This window comes from Alexandromys fortis, unplaced genomic scaffold (genome assembly GCF_014885135.2).
Source record: "Alexandromys fortis isolate MF-2015 unplaced genomic scaffold, M_Fortis_MF-2015_v1.1 scaffold_29, whole genome shotgun sequence".
NCBI lineage: Eukaryota > Metazoa > Chordata > Mammalia > Rodentia > Cricetidae > Alexandromys > Alexandromys fortis.
In genome coordinates, this window is record NW_026067891.1 from 5298058 (window position 1) to 5319211 (window position 21154).

Below are 21154 nucleotides of genomic sequence, written 5' to 3' on the forward strand. Positions count from 1 at the left end.
TGTGCACCACTACCATCCAGCTGCAGTTCGCTCTCAGTTTCTTTTCTTTTCTTTTCTTTTCTTTTCTTTTCTTTTCTTTTCTTTTCTTTTCTTTTCTCTTCTCTTCTCTTCTCTTCTCTCCTCTCCTCTCCTCTCCTCTCCTCTCCTCTCCTCTCCTCTCCTCTCCTCTCCTCTCCTCTCCTCTCCTCCCCCCTCCTCCCCTCTCTTCTCCTCCCCTCTCCTCTCCCCTCCTCCCCTCTCTTCTTTTCTTTTTTTTTTTTTTTTTTTTTGGGGACAGGGATCTCACTAGCCTGGAACTCACTATGCAGATCAGACTTGCTTCAAACTCACTGGGATCTGCCTCCCGCTGCCTCCTGAGTGCTGGGTTCTTCATATTTTCAATAACGTGAACACATCTAGGTCTAGGAATGTGGCATTTTAACTAATGCACTAGATCCTGTCTAAAGAACAGCATAAAACCAGACATGGTAGCCCGTCAGAAGGCATCCTCGGTATGTAGCGAATTTGAGCCCAGCCTGGTCTGCCTGAGCATCTCTATGGACACCCGGGAGGGAGTTCCACTCTGTCTTATACACAAGGGTGGAGTTACTGGGTGGAGGGCTCCAGGAACTCTTGCTGGGTAATAATTACGAATTACCTTCAACCTAGATGCTTAACAGCTTTTTTTTTTTTTGGGGGGGGGGGGGATGGACCAAGGCCTTTCACAAGCTAGGTAAGCACTCCATAGAGTCACACCACTAGATCAACAGTTCCTAAATCTCTCACACAGGTGTGAAGTTGGCAGAGCCCTGCCGCTGGAGGGGGGTGAATTCAGTGGAAAGTTTCTTCACACCCACACCTGGTGTCTGGGCTGCCTGGCTAGATCAGCCCAGGATGGGGAGATTAGATAGCATCTCCTAAGTGACAAGGGGTTGCAGCTATCTTTCATCTTCACGGTGGCTAGACTCGTCAGCTCTGTCTAATATCAGCTGCAAACTAGCTCCTGAGCAGTTTCTGGCTCTCACCGGTAGCAAGGATTCGGACTCCATTGGATTTTATTGTTTGTTTGTGGCTTGTTTTGTTTTGTTTTGTTTTGCTTAGTTTTTTGAGACCTGTTTTCTCTGTGTAGCCCTAGCTGTCCTGGGATTCACTCTGTAGACCAGGTTGGCCTTGAACTCACAGAGATCCACCTGCCCCTGCCTCCCAAGTGCTGGGATTAAAGGTATGCACCACTATCGCCGTTGCTTGTTTTTGAGGTTGGGTCTCATGTAGACCAGGCTGGCCTCTTGCTCACTACATAGCTGAGGATGGCCTTGAACTTTGAGTCTTCTATCCCTCCCTACGTACTAAGTTGATGATGGGGGAGTGTTACCATGTTCATTGTAGTCCCTGCTGGGATGGAATTCCCAGCTTCCTGAACACCAAGCAAGCCCTCTGCCATCTGGACCTCAGCACCTTTCCTGTCTCCTTTTCTTTTTTTTTTTTTTTAAATATTTATTTATTATGTATACAATAGTCTATCTGTATGTATGTTTGCAGGCCAGAAGAGGGCACCAGACCTCATTACAGATGGTTGTGAGTCACTATGTGGTGCTGGGAATTGAACTCAGAGCCTTTGGAAGAGCAGGCAATGCTCTTAACCACTGAGCCATCTCTCCAGCCCTCTCCTTTTCTTTTTGTTGTGTTTTGTTTTAAGACTAAGTCTCAGTCGTGCAGTCCTGGATGGCCTGGAACTTGCTGCGTAGATCAGGTTAGCCTAAAAAACCACAGGGATGCCTCTCCTGCTTGTTGTGCCTAGCTATTTGTTTGTTTGTTTGTTTTTTTTTTAAACAGTGTTTTATTTTTTGTTTTTTTGAGACAGGGTTTTGCTGTATAGTTCTGGTTGTCTTGGAACTCACTCTGTAGACCAGGCTGACCTCGAACTCACAGAGATCTGCTTGTCTCTGCCTCCTGAGTGCTGGGATTAAAAGCATGCGCCATCACCATCACGGCACTTGTTCTTGTTTTTTTGGGGGGGCAGGATCTTACTATATAGTTCTGGTTGTCTTGGAACTTGCTCTGTAGACCAGGCTGGCCTGGAACTCCAGAGATCCACCTGCCTCTACCTCCTGGAGTGTTGGGGTTAAAGGCGTGCATCACCACTGCCTGGCTTGAAACAGGGTTCTTACTATTTAGCCCTGGCTAGCTTGGAACTCACTATGCAGACAAGGCTGCCCTTGAACTCACAGTGCTGGGGATGGAATCAAAAGCATAGACTGCCACCGAGCCTCTTTGTTTTTCTGTTTTGTTTTTGGACACGACTTGATGTTTCCCATGCTGGTCTCATTCTTTGATGTTGTGAAGATGACCCTGACCTCTTACATGTCTTCTCAATTGTTTCTATGTGTATGTTACTAGGTGCTTTGCCTGCATGTCATCTGTGCACCATGTGGGTGTGTTGCCCAAGGAGGCCAGAAGGTGTTGGGTTCTCTTGGACTGGAGTTACAGTCAGTTGTGAGCCACAGTGTGGTGCTGAGAATTGAACCCTGTCCTCTGGAAGAGCAGCCAGTGCCCTTAATTGCTGAGTCAGCTCTCCATCCCTGACTTTGACAAGCATTGGGAGCACAGGGGTGCAGCCCGATGCTGACCTGCCTCTGAACCCCCTTGCAGGCTGGAGAAATGGCTAGGCTCACAACCACAAAATAGTGTTGACTTGCCAATGGCTTTAAAATGTGCCTTCCATACGTCTAAGCAAGCTGCGACCTTATGTTCCCTCACTCTGGAGAGATTTAAAGCTGGAAAGCCCTGGGCAGTTTCAAAGAACTCTTGCCACAGCCTCTCTAGCGGTTGAGGCAAGGGGATTACCATGAGCTCAGTGAGCTAGGGTCTAGTACAGAGTCCCGAGCTGCAGAGTGAGGTTCTGCGTTTTTTTTTTTTTTTTTGTTTTAGAGACAAAGTTTCTCTTTGTAACCCTGGCTGTGCTGGAACTCGCTCTGGAGTACAGGTTGACCTCACACCCAGAAATCCTCCTAACTCTGCCTCCCAAATGCTGGGATTAAAATTAAAGGCCTGGGCCACCACCACCACCTGGTTAATTGTAATTTATTAGGGGGATATCCATTGGAGGCTAGTTCTTTGTTTTTGTTTTTTTTTTAATATTTATTTATTTTATTATGTATACAATATTCTGTCTGTGTGTATGTCTGCAGGCCAGAAGAGGGCACCAGACCTCATTACAGATAGTTGTGAGCCACCATGTGGTTGCTGGGAATTGAACTCAGGACCCTTGGAAGAGCAGGCAGTTCTCTTAACCACTGAGCCATCTCTCCAGCCCTGTTTTTGTTTTTGTTTTGTTTTGTTTGTTAAAGGGAACAGAAGGAGGGGTGGATGGGGAGAGGGAAGGAGAGAGGTGGGAGGAGTGGAGGGAGGGAACTGCCATCAGGATGTAATGTATGAGAGAAAAAAGTGCAAAAGAAAAAAAAAACCAAACTAAAAAACAAAGAAAAAAGTTGGTTATGGTAAACCAAACGACTGGTGTACCCACAAGGGGAAGACAGAGCAAGGCTGCCATACAAGCAGACAGTGACCTCTGAAAAGATAACAACCCTCTCTATGGCCAGAGGCCTCAGGGGAAACCCACTGTGCGGTCTCTTTGACCTTCTAGGACTGTGAGAAATGAATTTCTGTGTGAGTCACCCAGTCTGATATTTGTCCACGGCTCTGCAGAATACAGGATACCAGTGTTTTAGTTTACATCTGCAGCTCGCTCATCCTGTCCAGTTATTTGTTTTGTCTGAAATGCAAATGGTCCTCCGCCTGCTGCTCCTAATGCCCAGCGTCAACACGCTGTCCACTGACCGCTTTCCTTCCATTTGTCCTCCACGCGTCTAGTCTCCTCGCTAGAGTCCTCTGGCTGGAGGTGGGCGCGGGAGGGGGGCCTCTGCTGGTCCCCAGGTCGTGCCCTTTCCCCAAGGATGGCCTCTTCCATCTGTTGCTATCTCCTCTTTGTGCAGGTTTGGGGTTTAAATGCCTAGTACCTGGGGAGAAAACCACGAGGCGGGAACAGCCGAGTTTGGGGTCTAGAGAAGCCAGCGCCGGGTGCTCTGAGCAGAGCCTTTTAGGCTGGTTTGAACAATGAATGGACCGGGCAATCACGCTGAGCACATCTGGCCCGGGCTGGGATCCTGCGGTGAAGGAAGCATCTTCAGAGCTGCCTGCCGGCAGGGCAACAGGATGCGTGGGTGGAGGAGAGCTCCGGCTATCCTCTTCCCGGCTCACGATCCTACGAAGCAGAAGCTGAAACCCACGTATCTGGGAACAGAAACTTTTGACGGAGGCTGTGGATGAGACGACAGATCAGACCACTTGCTCCACCTCTAGTCCTTGAGCTCGCCGGAGAGTCAGTCCCTGCAGCCCAGTGAGGACCAGCGCGGGGGGCGGGAGCGGGTTTGAACCCCTGGTCCTCCCCTTCGTGCTGGACATTGAAGATTGGACTACTTCCCCGCCGCGCCCTAAGCACTTATTGCGGTGAGCCCCGCCCCATCCAGGCTTTCACTTGCAGGTGGGGCAGTTGGCGCAGCACCCAGGCCGGGACCGCACTTGGGGGCCGGGGGACAGGAGAGGTCCCCGTAGTGGACCTCTTTATCGGACCTCTGTCCTTTCCTGTGCCTTCTCCACGCTCCCAGGACCCCAGCCCCACCTCGACTTTCGGCAGTCGCCTGTCAGCCCCTGCTGTGTCTCCTAGGATCCCGGATCTCTTCTGCCCATCTCCACTACCCTGTGTCGGCTCCCTTGATCTTCGCCGGGTACCTCCAGACCCCCAGGGCGGACGGAGTCGGGGCCCCTTCGAGAGTGTCCCCTCGGACCAAGCTGAACGCGCCATGAGGCTGCAGGCACTCGATCTCTGGTTACTGGTGCTACTGTTGGTTCTTCTGCTTCAGCCTGTGCACGGAACTCCCAGGGCGCAGGACGTGAGCCTGGGCGTGGTGAGCTCGGGTCCGCTGGCTCCTGGGATCATAGCCTGTAAAAGGAAAGGGGTAGGGCGGACTCCTGGGTCTGAAGGAAAGAGGGGGCTGGATTCAAATGTCCTGAAGAGTGTCTGGGGATGGACTCTTGGGCCCCTGGATTACTGGCTCTATCTGGAGGTTTGGTGACTGGGATTCAGAATTGTGGAAAGGAGCCAAATTGGGAAGCTGGGGCCTCACCTGCTGCGTCTATCAAGACTGACAAACCCAGAGCTGGGGCGTGGGGACCCTGGCTGTATGTATAAGGGAGGTGGGTTCTATCATCCAGGTCTAGGAGCTCTGGCTCTGGATTCCCTAGAGGGTTGGACTTTTCAAATAACGGTGAGAAGGGAAAGCCCCATTGCCTTAGGGTTTTACCATTCCTCTCCTATGCCCCAGGACTGGCTGACTCGCTATGGCTACCTGCCGCCGGCTGATCCTTCCCAAGCCCAGCTGCAGAGCCTTGAGAAGCTGCAGGATGCGATCAAAGTCATGCAGAGATTTGCCGGCCTGCCTGAGACAGGTCAAATGGGTAGGTAGGCCACCAAGGCACGGGGCAGTCCTGCCTCTGCCTTTAAACTGCAGGGAACGCTGCAGACCTTGGAGGTCTGCGGGCATCCAGCTATCCTGTCCTGGCTTTGTCAGCAGGGCTGGAACAGATCTGGTCCACACTCTCTGGAGCTGGCATTATTAGGGAGAAAGAAACAGACCAAGAACCTCAAACTTGAGAGTCTCCTGCCTCAGCCTGAGTCTGCACCTAGCTGGGCAGGCCACTCGGAAAGGTGTCGTGTGAGCTTATAAGCTGAGATCACAAAAAGGAGGACGCAGCCACAGGACCATGTGGGAGGAAATGGCCCCGTAACTGCAGAAGAACTGCGGCAGGCACAGTTTATCAGCCTGCAGTGAAGGGCAGAGGGGCTTAGGCAAGGGCGTGATTAGGTTACCTTGAAAGAGGTTTGTTCCAAGTATAATAAGAAACCAGGGGAGCAGGGCTGGAAGGAGGGAGTCAACTTCATCTGACTTTCAGGATTTTGTTTTTGTGGGGGCAGGTGTTCTTCTCTGTGTTGCTTAGGCTGCTCTTGAACACGCAGTCTTCCTGTTTTAGCTTCACTGAATGGGTCGTTGGGAAACAGTGGCCATGCCATATTGCTCGGTTCTGGTTTGATCTTAAGCTTCTTTTGTCTGTTGATGAGGAGTGGAGGGTGGGTGGAGAACCAGAAGGAGCCTTTTGCAGGTGGTGCTGGGGAGTAGGGGTGGGGATGTGGCAGAGAGTATATTTTGAAGGTAGAGTCAAGGGCTTGCCTGTGGAGTTAAATAGAAAGACAGAGGGAACTTGGAGAATCTTCAAGGAAAAAACCCCTCCCTCCCTGTTCCTTCTTAGCCCAGAACAGAGTATGACGTCACTATGTTCTTGGTTACTGTTTGCTATTGCTACCAGTGAGATGCAGTTTGACCTCACTTGAAGCTGAAATGACTCCTGGAAAAGGGGAGGTGCTAGAAAGGGGGGTTACAGATGGGCCTAATGTGAGAAGGGATGGCAAGGTGCTGCAGACTAAAGACCCCTGCTGGTCTTCAGACTTTGATCAGCATCCCATGAGGACTTAAGCCAGGTGGGATGGTGGTGGTGCTCGCCTTTAACCCCAGCATTTGGGAGGCAGAGGCAGGCAGATCTCTTGAGTTCAAGTTCGCGGCCAGCCTGGCCTACAGAGCAAGTTCCAGGACAGTCAGAATTACACAGAGGAACCCTTTTTTTTGAAAAACCAGGAGAGAGAGAGAGAGAAAAAAAAAAAAAGAGTGACGGACAGCGTTAAGGGGAGAGCACAGTCGTTTGGATTCTGGTCTTAAAGGAAAGAGGAGAGGACCTAGTTGGTAAAGAGTTCACCTTGCAAGCTTGAAGACTTGAGTTTGGGCTCTAGAACCCAGCTGAAAAGGGGCCTGGTGGAGTGGCCTTGTGATCCCAGCCCTGTGGAGGCTGAGATGCAGATCCAGTCTAACCTAACCTAATTGGGGAGTTCTGGACCATGTGAGAGATCCTGTCTCAAAAAACCAAAGTCAATGAAGCAAGCAAGCAAACCCAAGGTTGGCAGCCCAGGAAGGGCACCAAGGTTGCCCTCTGGTCTCCACTCCCAGGTGCACTGCGTACCCTATAGACATACGAATACAACCCCTTCCACTTTTGGGGTACCTTCCTTCAGCATCTGCCAGCTGGGGCCAGGGAAGGGGTACAAGAGACCCAGCTTAAGCCTGTAAGTGCCTCCTACGGTGGCCAGTCCACCCACGGTCAGGTAGAGAGGGCGCCTGGCTTGAGCTAGCTTTCCCAGTGGACTGTCTGGGTTCGAGCCATTTGTTTTTTTTTTTTTTTAAACATTTAGTTATTTTTATTTTATGTGTTCGGATGTTTGGCCTGTGTGTCTGTCTATGCCTCATAGAGGTGAGAAGAGGGTGTCAGGTCCCCTGAAACTGGAGTTACAGACTATTGTAAGCCACCAGGTGGGTGCTGAGACTTGAACTCAGGTCCCTCTAGAAGAGCAGCCAGTGACTTCAAGTGTTGAGCTAACTTTTCAACTCTATTGAGTCAATTTCTTAGTTAGTGGGTACCGTGATGATGGACTGTCCTATCACTCGCCACGCCTGTCTCCCACAGACACAGAAACAATAGCTGCCATGCACAAGCCCCGCTGCTCCCTGCCTGATATTCTGGGGGCTGCTGGGCTGGTCAGGCGCCGCCGTCGCTATGCTCTGAGCGGCAGTGTATGGAAGAAGCGCACCCTGACATGGAGGTAGGTCTTGGTTCCTCTGCTTCCCCTTGACCTGCTGACCAGGTCCCAGACTTGCCTGGCTGGCCGGTACCTCCACAGCCACGGGCTCTCCTCTTCTCTCCTCAGTATCCAGTCCTTCCCCCAGAGCTACCAGTTGAGCCAGTCAACCGTGCGGGCCCTCATGAGTTACGCCCTGGCTGTCTGGGCTGTTGAGTCAGGCCTTACCTTCCAGGAGGTGGATTCTCAGCGTCAGGAGCCTGACATCCTTATCCATTTCTCCCGGGGCTACCACCAAGACAGTTACCCCTTTGATGGACCCGGTGGCACCCTGGCTCATGCCTTCTTCCCTGGAGAGCACCCCATCTCTGGAGACACTCACTTCGATGATGAGGAGACCTGGACTTTTGGGTCACAAGGTAAAAGTTTCCATCTTCAGAGTGGTTCCCTCTTTGTATCTCTCTGTGCTGAAGAACTAGGTTTAAGTTAATTGATTGGTGAAAGCTGTGTCGGTCAGGGATCCCCCAGAGAAGCTGGAGGCATGTACTACAGTGGTGTGCTGCTTGTCCAGCATGTATGGGCTAAGAACACACACACACACACACACACACACCCCACACATGGCCCAACATGGTAACACACAGCTTTAATCCCAGCACTCAGGTGACAGTGGCAGGTGGCTATCTATGAATTTGAAGTTAGCCTGCTCTACATGGTGAGTCTAGCCATGGAGCTTGCATTGCAGAAAATCAAAAAAAAATTACTTTTTAAGTTGATTTAATTTTTTTTTGTTTTTTCGAGACAGGGTTTCTCTGTGGTTTTGGAGCCCGTCCTGGAACTAGTTCTTGTAGACCAGGCTGGTCTTGAACTCCCAGAGATCTGCCTGCCTCTGCCTCCCAAGTGCTGGGATTAAAGGCATGCGCCACCACCGCCCGGCAAGTTGATTTAATTTTAATTCTATGTATATGGGTGTTTTATCTGCATGTATGTCTGTGTACCAGGTGCACTGCCTGGTGCCTCTGAGGCCAGAAGAGGATGAGGAACTGGCATTGAATATGGTGTGATCGATCATGTGGTTTCTGGGAGTCGAGCCTGGATCCTGTGGAAGTGCAGCCAGTGCTCCTAATCACTAAACTGCCTCTCCAGTCCCCAGCCCCTCCCAGACTCCTAAAAAGCATTTAAAAGGAGGGTTTTGCTTTTGTTTTTGAGATTTGACCTCATTATTGTAGCCCACACTGGCTTTGGGCTCACTGTTTATCCCAGGCTGTCCTCGAAGAGATTTGCTCTGAGGAGTTGGCTCATGGAGATTGTGGGAATTATCATGGCCAGAATTTGTAAATGACTAGGAAAACTCAAGGTAGATTTCTGTCTTGAGACAAAATTTCTTCCCTCCTAGAACCCTCAGTGTCTGTAACTAGGGCTGGATGGATATGGTCCTTCTGCATTGGGGTGGCTTTCTTCGGTGCGAGCAGATGCTAGTTAGATCTCTGAAACACCTTCACAGCTACATCTGGGCTGCTGTTTGGGTAGTCCACTAGGCACAACCAAATCAATACAAAATCACCACTACAGAGGCCTTTCAAGTGCCCAGCTCAGGCAGTGGTGGCACTCACCTTTGATCCCAGCACTTGGGAGGCAGAAAAAGGCAGGTCTCTGTGAGTTCAAGGACAGCCTGGTCTACAACCAGGGCTACACAGAGAAACCCTGTCTCCAAAAAAAAAAAAAAAAAAAAAAATGGAAAGCAAGCAAGCAAAAGCATTGCCTCGTCAAGTGCCCAGCTCAGAGATGCAGTGATGTAAAATCTGAAACCCCGTCAATTTAGGCAGAAGGGTGACTGTCACCACTGTGCACAGTGATGTGATAGCCAAAAATCACAGCAGAAGAAAGTCTCAGCTTGACTTTGGTGGGCAGGGGAGGTTTCCTAGAAGTGATGACTCTTTCTGCTTAAACAGACACATGTGCCGGATGTGGTGGCGCTGAGGGTGACGGCACATCTGTAATTCAGCTCTTGAGAAGCTGTGGCAGGAGGATTGCGAAATCGAGACCAGCTGAAGACAGATAGCAAGAATCCAGAACTGGGTGTGGTGGCGCACACCTTTAATCCCTGCACTGGGGGGCAGAGGCAGGCAGATCTCTGGGAGTTTGAGGCCAGTCTGGTCTATAGAGCAAGTTCCAGGACAGCCAGGGCTGGGCCTGTTCTGACTTCCCTCAGATCTGCCCCTCCAAGAGCAGTTCCCATGTTTTCTTACCCGGACACTCTGGCCACTCCCTGCCTCCGAGATTCCACCTCCCCATGCATCCAGGAATATGTCTAGGATGCAAAACTATTTGATGTGATCCCATTGCTTCCCGAATCCTGTTGTTCAAATTCTTTCCCAAACCCTTTGTAATCGAGAGCCCACTCTCGCCTGTGACGTCATCCCTTTGTAATCGAGAGCCCACTCTCGCCTGTGACATCATCCTTTTGTAATCCAGAGCCCACTCTCACCTGTGACGTCATCATCACTGATGCCACCCACAATTCTGTTTTCCAGCCATCGATGCTCCTGATTCTATCTCCCCTCAGCAGCTCCCCACCTCTAGCTACCAGGCACTCAGCTCACTGGCTGGTGTGCTCTCCTTGAGTGTCCCCTGTACCTATGCACTTCAGAAGAACAAGGTTTGCCCATCTGGCCTGTGACACCTGGTGCTCAGCATTCTTTGTTTTGTTTTGTTTTGTTTTGTTTGAGACAGGGTCACTCTGTAGCCTAGGTTGGCCTTCATCTCACTATGTAGCTGCAGCTTGGCCTCAAACTTGCTACAATCCTTTTGTTTTGTTTTGTTTTTTCGAGACAGGGTTTCTCTGTATAGACCTGGCTCTCCTGAAACTTTCCTTGTAGACCACGCTAGGCTCGAACTCACAGAGATCTGCCTGCCTCTGTCTCCCGAGTGCTGGGATTAAAGGTGTGTGCCTCCACCATTCAGCCAGATAGAAGTTCTTAAGCAGTTTGTCAAGGGAGAGGGTTCTCAGGAGAAAGGATAGCAGGAGGGGAATAGAACCGAACACGGATGTGGGGCCAGCTCTTCTCAGTTCTGTATCAGTCAGTCTTTTACTGCGCTAGGGTAGGATGAGTGGGGAGGTGATAGTTGGGTCAGGTGCCCAGGTGTGGAGCACCACTGGCAGCCAGTCACAGACTGTGACAGCAGGCAGTACCCTCAGCACACCAAGGCTAGAGATGCAGGCTTGGGGAGACCACAGAGCTGCAGTCTCCAGTGCAAGCAGGTCAGCTTTGAAGATGAATCAGCTCAGGTTCCTCCACTCGTTGCTCTCTGTTTCCTCAGCTGAGAAATGAGGGAAGAAGTGCCCGCTTGCTGAGTGGTCTGTGTTCTTTTCACTCCTTGGCACCCGTGTTGCTGACTTCATTGCCAACTGCTCTCAGAGCTGAGCGTGGGGAGGGATTAAAGGATGCCAGGAAGAAAGTATAGAATGCAAAAGTCAAAGGCAGAGCAATGGAGAGCCTTGGAGTTAAGTAGGTAGCTGGGAAGAGAGATGGGGAGCTGGGCGTGGTGGTACATACCTATCATCCCAACATTTGGAGTCAAAGGCAAGGTGGCTGATATAAGTGACCAGCCAGGGAATAATCTACATAAAGAGATCTAGGCCTGCAAGCAAGAGATGTTGCCTTGGAAAACAAACAAACAAACTTACAAAAACCAACCCAAACCGGAGGTGGGGAGAAAAACAGGCTGAAAGATGACGAATAATAGTTCAGAGGAAGTGATTAGATACAGCAAGCACAGCAAGGCAGGGAAAAGTCCAGCAAGTTACATGGCCAGGATTTAGTTATGTGGGAACAAGTGACTTTTTTTTTCAAGACAGGGTTTCTCTGTGTAGTCCTAGCTGTCCTAGAACTCACTCTGTAGACCAGGCTGGCCTCGAACTCACAGAGATCTGCCTGCCTCTGTCTCCGAAGTACTGGGAATAAAGGCATGTGCCACCCCCACCCCCTTGGCTGACGAGTGACCTTTTTGTGCCTGCTTGCTCCGTGGTGTGAGAAGAATCTTACACTGTCCTTAGGCGTGAGAAAAAAGAGGAAGTGTAGACTGTTTATACCACTGGCTGGGGAGCTTGACTGGGAAGCAAGCGCAGAAACTGGTAAATCCAGAATCCCCGTGACCAAAGAGTATCTCAGAATGGAGTGTTCTAGGCTTTGGATCTCCCAGTTGAGACAACAGAAAGAAGGGTGGATGTGGATGCCTGGACAGACAGCACCCCTTCCACCCCAGCACTTGCCAGACAGGCAGGCGGATCTCTGCGAGCTTAGACTAGCCTGGTCTACAGAGTCTATATACACTGTCTCAAAAATGGGGGGCGGGCATGGATGCCTGGACAGAAAGGAAGAAGTGGGCATGGGCAGGAGACAAGAGGCGAGTGTGGGACCATGAAGCTATCTGTCCCTGTGCATATGTGTAGCAAAAGTGATGACATCACACGCCACTGCCTGCCTTTTGTTTGGTTTGCTTTCGGTCTTATTTTCAAGATTTATTTTTGTTGGTTTTAGCCATGTGTATGCCCATCTGTGTGGGGGTATATGCCCATAGGGGCAGGTGCCAGAGGAGGGTACGGACTCCCTTAGACCTGGAGCTACAGGCAGTCGTGAGCCACTTGAGGTGGATGCCAAAGTGGGGTCCTCTGGAAGAGCCGTAAAACATTCTTAATAGCTGAATCATCACCCCAGCCCCCGGGTTTGTTTTCTTGGGAAAGGGTCTCATGTATCTCAGGCTGGTCTCAAACTTGCTGTGCAGCTAAGGATAGCCTTGAGCACCTGCTCAGTCTACTATCATCTCCCCCACATGCATGCACCATTATGGCTATTTTACCTTGTGCTGGGAATCAAACCCAGGGCTCTATGCATTCTGGGCACGCTCTCTACCAACCAAGTACATCCGCAGCCCTGCCTGTCTTGAGAAACACGAAGCACACCTGCCAGTTGTGGCACATGGAAGTGGGGACTGAGTCTGGGCCTCACCCGAGTCTCATCTCAACTCCAGAATAAGAAGTTGAGGGGACCAAAGCAGCCACCTGCTAGGCCAAAGACAAGAAAGACAGGCACTCTGAACATGGTCCACCAGGGCTCCCACAGGGTTAGTTTGGGTGATTATGTAAATTTCTCCACCTGCATAGCATGAGAACAGTGCAGGAAGGGGTTCGTGGCCCGGAAGCCCCAGGTTGCCCCAAGAGAGGTGAGAAGGAAGGAGAAAGAGAACATCCTGATTGAGACACCAAACTTCCTCTGATTTCTCAGTAAAAGGATGCAGGGCAATAAGATGACCTGCAGCCAACATGGAAGTTCAGTTGTAGTTTGAACAGGTTCATCTGAAGACGGAACCTGCCGAAAGGCAGAGGCACAGCCAGGGCGCTCAGCACTCAGGGTCCGTGCCAGCTCTGTCTCTGACCTTGATGGCTCTGTTTCCCCTCTGTGGAATGATGGGAGGCGGAGAAACTCACTGTGTAGACCAGGCTGGCCTCGACCTCACAGAGATCCATCTGCCTCTGCCTCCCAAGAATGCTGGGGTTAAAGGCGTGCGCCACCACTGCCTGGCCAAAGCTGCTTTTAGAATTTACCCGGTGTGCCAAGTGTAGTGGCACATAACAGTAGTGCTTTTGCTTAGGAGGTAGAGACAAGAGGATTGCATGAAGGTCAAACCCTGTTACCTGAACAATGGATGAAAATCTAGCCAGGGCTACAGAGTGGGATCCAGTCTCAAAAAAGAAAAAAAAATTCTTTCTTTCTTTCTTTCTTTCTTTCTTTCTTTCTTTCTTTCTTTCTTTCTTCCTTTTCCTGTTAGGGCAAGTGGCTTTTCAGTTGAGCAGTCATATCTCACTCTCAATATCATCAATGCTGGCTAGGATCTATGAGGCGGAGCAACATTCGGGAACCAAGGCCTTTCTGGTAGACCGCCTGGCTCTGCTAACTCTTTTAGTGTCTTCTGGGTCTTAACCACTAAAGTCAGATCGATGAAGCCAAGCGATGAGAGGCTCTGTCCTGACCTGGGTGGAATCCCCAGGGAAGGAACTGTGGCGGGAAGAGGCTCCAGAGCAGGGGTTGTGGTCTGGGAGTGCTGAGTTCTGACTTCTCCCTCAGTTAGGGAAGGGTGGCACATGGGAGGGGTGAGGGCTCTGGAGAGGTGGGCAGAGAGGTGAAGCGGCCTGGAAATGTGGATACAGGGAGGGATGGAAAGAAAGGGGGTGAAAGAGACCCTGGGGTGAAGACTGGGAAGGGGGGGTGCTTCTTTTCCTTTTTATTTTCTTCCTTCCTTTTATTTCTTGAGATGTGGTTTCTCTATGTAGTCCTGACTAGACTTTAGTTTGCAATATAGGCTGGGCTGGCATCAAACACACAGAGATTCTCCTGCCTCTGCCTCCCGAATGCTGAGATCAAAGGCCTGCACCACCACACCCAGCAGAGTGAGCACTTCTTCCTCTTCTTCTTTTTAAAAGAGATTTACTTATTTATTTTATGTGTGTGAGTGCTCTGTCTACCTTTATGCCAGGAGAGGGCCTCAGGCTGTGAGCCACCATGTCGGTGCTGGGAACTGAACTCAGGACCTCTGGAAGAGCAGCTGGCGTTCTTTCCTGCTGAGCCATCTCTCCAGCTCCCAGAGTGGGGAATTTCTAAGCACAGACTGGAGTTGGGGGGGTGGTACTTAGTTCCCCAGGGCTGTGCACCCTAAGTTTCTATATGCAGTTTTCCCTTCTGGGCGAGGGCGACAGCAGCATGAGGGCAGCTTCCGCGTGTCCTTTGGTGTCTTTTTACCCAGTCCCAGTGTCACAGCAAACATATTTGCTGCATGGTTGAAGGGTACAGGAATAGGGGTGCCACTCAGGAGGGGGCAGGGCAGAGGAGGTGCAGCCTCACCCCGGGGTTTCCTGGGTCTTCCTTCTGGCCAGCAGACTCAGTCCCTCGCTCCCTTCCCAGCGTGGGAAGGCCTTGCTCCACCGCCTGCCTGTCCTCTCTCCCCAGACGGTGAAGGAACCGACCTGTTTGCAGTAGCAGTGCATGAGTTTGGCCACGCTCTAGGCCTTGGTCACTCTTCTGCTCCTGACTCCATTATGAGGCCCTTCTACCAGGGCCCAGTGGGTGACCCTGGCAAATACCGCTTGTCCCGAGATGACCGTGATGGATTGCAGCAGCTCTATGGTATGAGAAGGAGATGCCAGAACCAGCCCCAGGTATAGCTTCTGTGTGACCTATACAGCACGTCCGGGGAACTCATATCTACCCGCCTCTCCCCACAGGGAAAGTGTCCCATACTCCATATGATAAGCCCACAAGGAAACCCTTGGCTCCACCTCCACAGCCTCCAGCCTTGCCCCCTGACAGGTGAGTCTCCTACTAGCTGAGTGATCAGCATCCTGGCTCACTGTCCTCCATGAAGTGCTGGAGAGATGACTCAGTATTTGAGAGCATTTGCTGTTCTCTGAGACCCAAGTTGAGTTCCCAGAACCCACTCTAGACTGCCCACAGCCACCCGTAACTCCCACTCCGGAGGACACTTTGTGGATCTCAGACACCCACACACATGTGGTGGTATACACACACATAAATAAAAATTTTAAAAAATAATAAAAGGGTTGGGGAGATTGCGTCTTTAGCAAAGCAACTGTCATGCAAGTGTGAGGACCCGAATGCAGACCCGAAACAGCCCTGAAAGTCAGAGGCTTGGGTCTGTAATCCCATTACTCAAGAAGGCGGAGACAAGCATGCCAGCCTAGCTGAATTAATGAACTCCAGGTTCAGCAAGAGAGCTTGTCTCAAAAAATAAGGTTTTCCAGAGGTCCTGAGTTCAATCCCCAGCAACCACACGGTGGCTCCTAAGCATTTGTAATGAGATCTAGTGCCCTCTTCTGGGGTACAGGCATACATGTGGGCAGAGCACATACAAGCATACAAAAGATGTGGATGGGAGCCGGGAGGTAGTGACACACGCTTTTAATCACAGCACTCGGGAGGCAGAGGTAGGAGGATCTCTGTGAGTTCAAGCCAGCCTGGTCTACAAGAGCTAGTTCCAGGACAGGCTCCAAAGCTACAGAGAAACCCTGTCTCAAAAAAAAAAAAAAAAAAAAAAAAAAAANAGGACAGGCTCCAAAGCTACAGAGAAACCCTGTCTCAAAAAAAAAAAAAAAAAAAAAAAAAAAAAAAAAAAAACCTGTGGATGGGAAGAGTCCTTGCCAGACTAGTCAAAAGCAAGGAACAGGCAGCCCTAACCCGTCCACTCGCCATTCCTCTGCAGCCCCTCCACACCTGTGCCTGATCGCTGTGAGGGCAATTTTGATGCTATTGCCAACATCCGAGGGGAGACCTTCTTCTTCAAAGGTAAAGTCAAACAGGATGGCCCTTGAGTCTGCATAATTGGCTTTTTGCGTACTTCAGGTAACCTACCTAGGCTACAAAGTTTCCCGGGATGTGAGATTGTTGGCGTTTAAATCGAGCCGTGGTGTGGGGAGACGAGTCGTAAAATGATGGTCATAGATCTGCTTGATATGTAGAGGGATCCGCCCCTGCCCAGTCACTCGCTGGGTTGGATAGAGGGACATCAGTGAAGGGACAAGATCTCTGACCTTGTGTATCCCTAGGCCTTGTTCCTTTCTTTCCCTGCAGGCCCCTGGTTCTGGCGCCTCCAACCCTCAGGACAGCTGGTGTCGCCCCGACCAGCTCGGCTGCACCGCTTTTGGGAGGGGCTGCCCACCCACGTGAGGGTCATCCAGGCTGCTTACGCCCGACCCCTAGATGGCCGAATCATCCTTTTCAGCGGTGGGTAGGGGTCATGGGTACTGGATAGGGCAGGTCCAAGGAACCCCCCATCCCCCGCCCAAGTTACCAACTTGCCTCCTTCCAGGCCCCCACTTCTGGGTGTTCCAGGACCGACAGCTGGAGGGCGCAGCGCGGCCACTGGTAGAGTTTGGGCTTCCCCCGGGGGAAGAAGTGGATGCTGTGTTTTCTTGGCCTCTCAATGGCAAGACCTACCTGATCCGAGGCCAGCAGTACTGGCGGTATGACGAAGAGGCTGCCCGCCTAGACCCTGGCTACCCACGTGTCCTGAGTCGTTGGGAGGGGGCGCCGCCCGCCCCAGACGACGTCACCGTCAGCAACACAGGTGTGGGGAACCCTGGAAATCCTCATTTGCCAACTGCAGTCTCTGGGGGAGGGAAAGGAACGAGAAAGATGGAGAAGGGATGACAACTAGGAGGCGTGCCCGGGAGTTGGTGTGGAAAAAAAGGAGCAGTGGCTTTGGGGCAGGCCTGGACCAAGGCTCTGAGGTGTCTCCTCCCCTACAGGTGACACCTACTTTTTCAAGGGCACTCTTTTCTGGCGCTTTGCGAAGGGCAGTGTCAAATCTGAGTCGGATTCCCCCCAGCCCATGGGGCCCAAGTGGCTGGACTGCCCTGCCCCCAGCTATGACCCTCAAGTCCCCAACCGCCCGAAAATGACACCCAGAACCGGAACCTGTGATTGTCAGTGCGAACTCAATCAAGCCACAGGGCCGCTGTCAGTGACCCTTCTGCTGCCCCTCCTGCCCTTCCTGACTGGAGTTGCCTTTTCTTGCTGAAACCTGGTCTTTCCTTTTTTTTTTTTTTTTTTTTTGTTGTTGTTGTTGTTGTTTTTCGAGACAGGGTTTCACTGTGGCTTTGGAACATGTCCTGGAACTAGCTCTGTAGACCAGGCTGGCCTCGAACCTGGTCCTTCCTAGCAGATCAGCTTCCTACACCGAAGAGAGTCTCCGGCAGCTGGACCTAGTGTAGGGTCGTGAGATGCTGCAGAGTCTCACTGTCTCTTCCCACGGGGAAATCAGGCTCACAGAGCGGGAAGGGTTCCTAGCAGAAGCCTGTGGACGCTTTGATGGGGGCGGTACCCAAACCTGCTTGCTATTAGGGCACAGGAGCTGCGGCAGTAGTCAGGGCTACCGCTAGGGGGCGGTACGCACCCTTCTCCATCGCCAGGAATAGGGCTTTGCTGCCTGGAGCTAGGAACCCATCTGAACTGCGGATTGAACACACAGTGCTCTGCCCTACCCCGTTGCTCCTCAGACACCACACCTGCCTCATGTTGTGTGCTGTGGTGACTGACTTTCTGCACCCCTCTGATTCTCCACAATTGTTCATACTGGTGACAGTGGGACAGCAACTGTACTCATTAGATCCTCCGATAGCGCTGACTGTGTTGCTGAACCGTCTTACTCTGCATTCACGGTACCTCTGCATTCCTTTACAGTCACTGCCATTGGGTGGGGCGAAGCCCAAGAGCTGCTACCCCCCTCCCCCCCTCCCCGGCGTGCCTCAAACGTCAGTGTTGGCGTGGGTGGGGTTTCTTCACGTTGGGCCCAGTTGCTCTCATTTCATCAGAACACAACCGGCACGGGGGAGGGTCACCGCGAATTCAGGATCGCCAGATTCCATTGAAAGGGATCCGATGACACCTGTCCCCACACCAAGCGAAGTGACCGTTGGTTCCTTCTGGGACGGCGTGGCTCCCGTCTGCACAGTGCTGCGGTGGACAGGACCCTCTCGGCGATGCTATATTGCTTCCTCCTCCTCTTCCCTTTCCTTCTCACATTCTAATTTCAGTTGTGTCTGTGAGTACAGGAGCCCGAGGGGCCCAGCGGTGCTGGATCCTCTCGGAGGTGGAGTGGTCTGGTCGTGAGCCCTGAGTCCTGAGTGTAGAACTCGGGTCCTCTACTAGAATAACGTGCGACAGCTCCAGCCCCTGCCATTGCCTTCTGAGCCCTTCCCAGGGGCCCAATGATACAGCAAGGGGTGGTGAGAACTGAGGCAACTTCCTTCAACCCAACATCCCCATAGATTGAGAACCTAGATCGATGATTCTAGAATATTCCTCATCAGAATAACTTTATGGGATTTTATTTTTTTCAAGACAGGGTTTCTCTGTGCAGCCCTGGCTGCCCTGAAACTCACTATGTAGGCCAGCCTGGCTTTGGACATCCACCTGTCTCGGCATCCTGAGTCCTGGGCTTAAAGGCACGTGTCAACACCATCTCATGGGAATTTAAGGATGCAGGTCCCATTCACTCTGCCTGAATCCTCATTCTGGGGTGGGGCAGGCATCTGCACTTTAGCAAGTCAGGGGATGGTGAGCCCTGAATCCTCATTCTGGGGTGAGGCAGGCATCTGCATTTTAACAAGTCAGGGGGTGGGCCCTGAAGCACCAGGTCTTCTCAGTGCCGCTTCCTCTCCCAGGGACCATCTCTTCTTGTGTTCTCCACAAGGTCAGGCTGATGACTGGGGAGCCATCTCCCCCAGACTCCTTTCCAAGTGTGAATGGGTCAGATGTCATGGGGTTCTCTCTCCATTCTTGTTTTCTTGAAGGGATGAATTCAGGCGAGAGACAGACAGGTTGATTAGTTTATTAAGACAATGCCTGGTAGCGAGCAAAGTGCTCTGAAAAGAGATTGAGCGGTAAGCAGCCTAATGGACAAGACCAGAGAGGCTCTATAAATTATTATGAATATTTATGAAGTAGGTGGACTATCGATTGGGTTCTATGATCTTTTCCCATCACAAACCATGGTAGACTGGATCTTCCTATCAAGATAATTCCATTGTTAGCTCCACAAAAGGAAGGCGGGTCAGAAGGATTCAGAGTTTTGTTAGTGCAGAGCTATAGGTTGAGCGACCTCACGATTTGGTTTCTGATCCTATGGGGACAATGTGCCTGCTTCTTCAAGGATGTGCAGGCAAAGCGGGCAGTCTGGCCCTCAGGAGACAGCTACCGACATGCAGCTCTAGAATCCTTCATATCGCTTACCTAGCTTCTGGTCTACAGCATGGTCTCTGCTGGGATCTGGAACATTTTAGAGACACAGTATTTTTGTTGCAGGCCTTTTGTTTTGAGCCACCAACCAGCTCCCAAATCACAACACGGAGACTTATCATCAGTTATGAATGCTCAGACTTATCTTATGTTTGTCCTATGAAGTCTTCTAACTTAAATTAACCTGTTTCTCTTCTACATTTTTGCCTTGGTGCTTATTACCTCTCTTCCATTCTGTAAGTCCTATTCCTCGCCTGACTGGCTGTGGCCTGGCCCCAGGAGTCTCCCTTCCTTTCTCCCTACTTCTCTTACCTCCTCTCTCACAAGCCTAGATCCCTCCTACCTATTTCCTCTGCGCACCAGCCAACTATCCCTCTACTGCCTTGCTATTGGCCCTTCACATTTTCACTAGGCCGATCAGGTGCCTCAGGCAGGCAAGGTGAAATAGCAGCATCTTTACATAATTGAGCAAATGAAGCTCACCGTTCCAGAGTTAAAGTAATATTCCACAACATGCTATACTCACAGTTTAGTCTGGTACAGTGAGATGAGTTAGGAGAGCCGGTGAAAGGGCAATGGCACCTTGTATGGGTCCCTCAGGACCTTCTGGGGTTCCAATTAGAGCCAACGCCTCAGAGCAGCTCGCTGGCGCTTTCATAGAGCCCCATCTTCTGATCCTGTCAGCTTTGCTATTTCATGCCCAGGAGCAAACCCTCTTATTTTTATCCTCAGTGTTTTGAGCTTGTCCCACTCTAGCTCTGGCTAGCCTGGAACTGTCTATGTAAATGAGGATACCTCATAGTCGCAAAGACCATCAGGCCTCTGCCTCTGAAGTGCTGGGATTAAAGGCTGGGAATAAACTCTGGCACTTCGGGGTTCTTGATCCCTACAATTCATCACATGACTTCACTTTAACTCACATGCTTGCTTTTACAATAATCGGAGGAGCAGGAAACCAAGGCCAGAGCAGGAAGAGAACAAAAAGTAGTGGGCGAGGCTGGAGAAATGCGCAGTGGAGACCCTGACCTCACAGGGGACTCAGTTCTGGTTCCCAGCACCCGTGTGGTGGTAACTCCAGCTCCAGGGGATCTGATGTCCTTTTCTGACCTCTGTAGGCGTGTGGTACACGTGAAAGCCAAACACTCCTATAAATAAATGTCAAATGTTGTTAAAAAGGCAACAGAGAAAGCCTTTCATTTGTGTGAGCATCGATGGGTCCAGGGTGCAGGTCTGAAACAAACATCAATCACTGTTTCCCAGAAGCGGCAGGTCAGGGTGGCGTGTTGAAGGACTTTTAAGGGTGTGGGACCCAGCTGTTCTGAGGTTGTGCAGGTCCCACACACATAGGCAAAGGACAACAGAGCCAAGGTACACTCCTGTGATAATAATGGCCTATTTACACAGAATTCACCCAAAAGTAACATTCTGCACATTAATTACATCACTCTTTACTCGGGGCTCTCCAGGAATCCGGGGTCAGCTTTCATTTGATCCCTGGAGTTCCGGGATGTCCTAGCACCCCTTACTCACTCTTGACGTCTCTTTTGTCTCTCTAACCTTACTGGTCCCATGCTGCTCTTGCCTGCAGGAATTTTTGAGCAAATAAGCAGATGACATGTGCACATCT

The 21154-nt window shown here is 51.1% G+C and overlaps 1 protein-coding gene across 3 annotated transcripts; it reads left to right on the forward strand.

The window, feature by feature from the left end:
• The first annotated feature begins 3679 nt into the window (after window positions 1-3679).
• Window positions 3680-20695, forward strand: Mmp25 (matrix metallopeptidase 25). 3 transcript variants are annotated; one of them, XM_050137427.1, is made up of 11 exons: window positions 3680-4485; window positions 4644-4943; window positions 5361-5493; window positions 7606-7741; window positions 7847-8136; window positions 14722-14898; window positions 14997-15081; window positions 15992-16074; window positions 16360-16512; window positions 16598-16855; window positions 17037-20695. In XM_050137427.1, exons 2-11 carry the CDS (start codon window positions 4839-4841, stop codon window positions 17306-17308), a joined length of 1692 nt encoding a protein of 563 aa, XP_049993384.1. In that variant the 5' UTR covers window positions 3680-4485; window positions 4644-4838; the 3' UTR covers window positions 17309-20695. The 3 variants fall into 3 exon arrangements, with proteins under 3 accessions (XP_049993384.1, XP_049993376.1, XP_049993391.1); XM_050137419.1 differs by lacking the exon at window positions 3680-4485 and having other exon boundaries at window positions 4507-4943; XM_050137434.1 differs by lacking the exon at window positions 3680-4485 and having other exon boundaries at window positions 4507-4943; window positions 8021-8136.
• The last annotated feature ends 459 nt before the right edge of the window (window positions 20696-21154 follow it).

What these genes read in the sequence shown, in the direction of transcription:
- Mmp25 (XM_050137427.1), top strand. Translation starts at nt 4,839, where the DNA reads ATGAGGCTGCAGGCACTCGATCTCTGGTTACTGGTGCTACTGTTGGTT. An exon ending in GCCTGAGACAGGTCAAATGG is followed by an intron (nt 5,494 to 7,605) that starts GTAGGTAGGCCA and finishes TGTCTCCCACAG; the next exon opens with ACACAGAAACAATAGCTGCC. An exon ending in AAGCGCACCCTGACATGGAG is followed by an intron (nt 7,742 to 7,846) that starts GTAGGTCTTGGT and finishes TTCTCTCCTCAG; the next exon opens with TATCCAGTCCTTCCCCCAGA.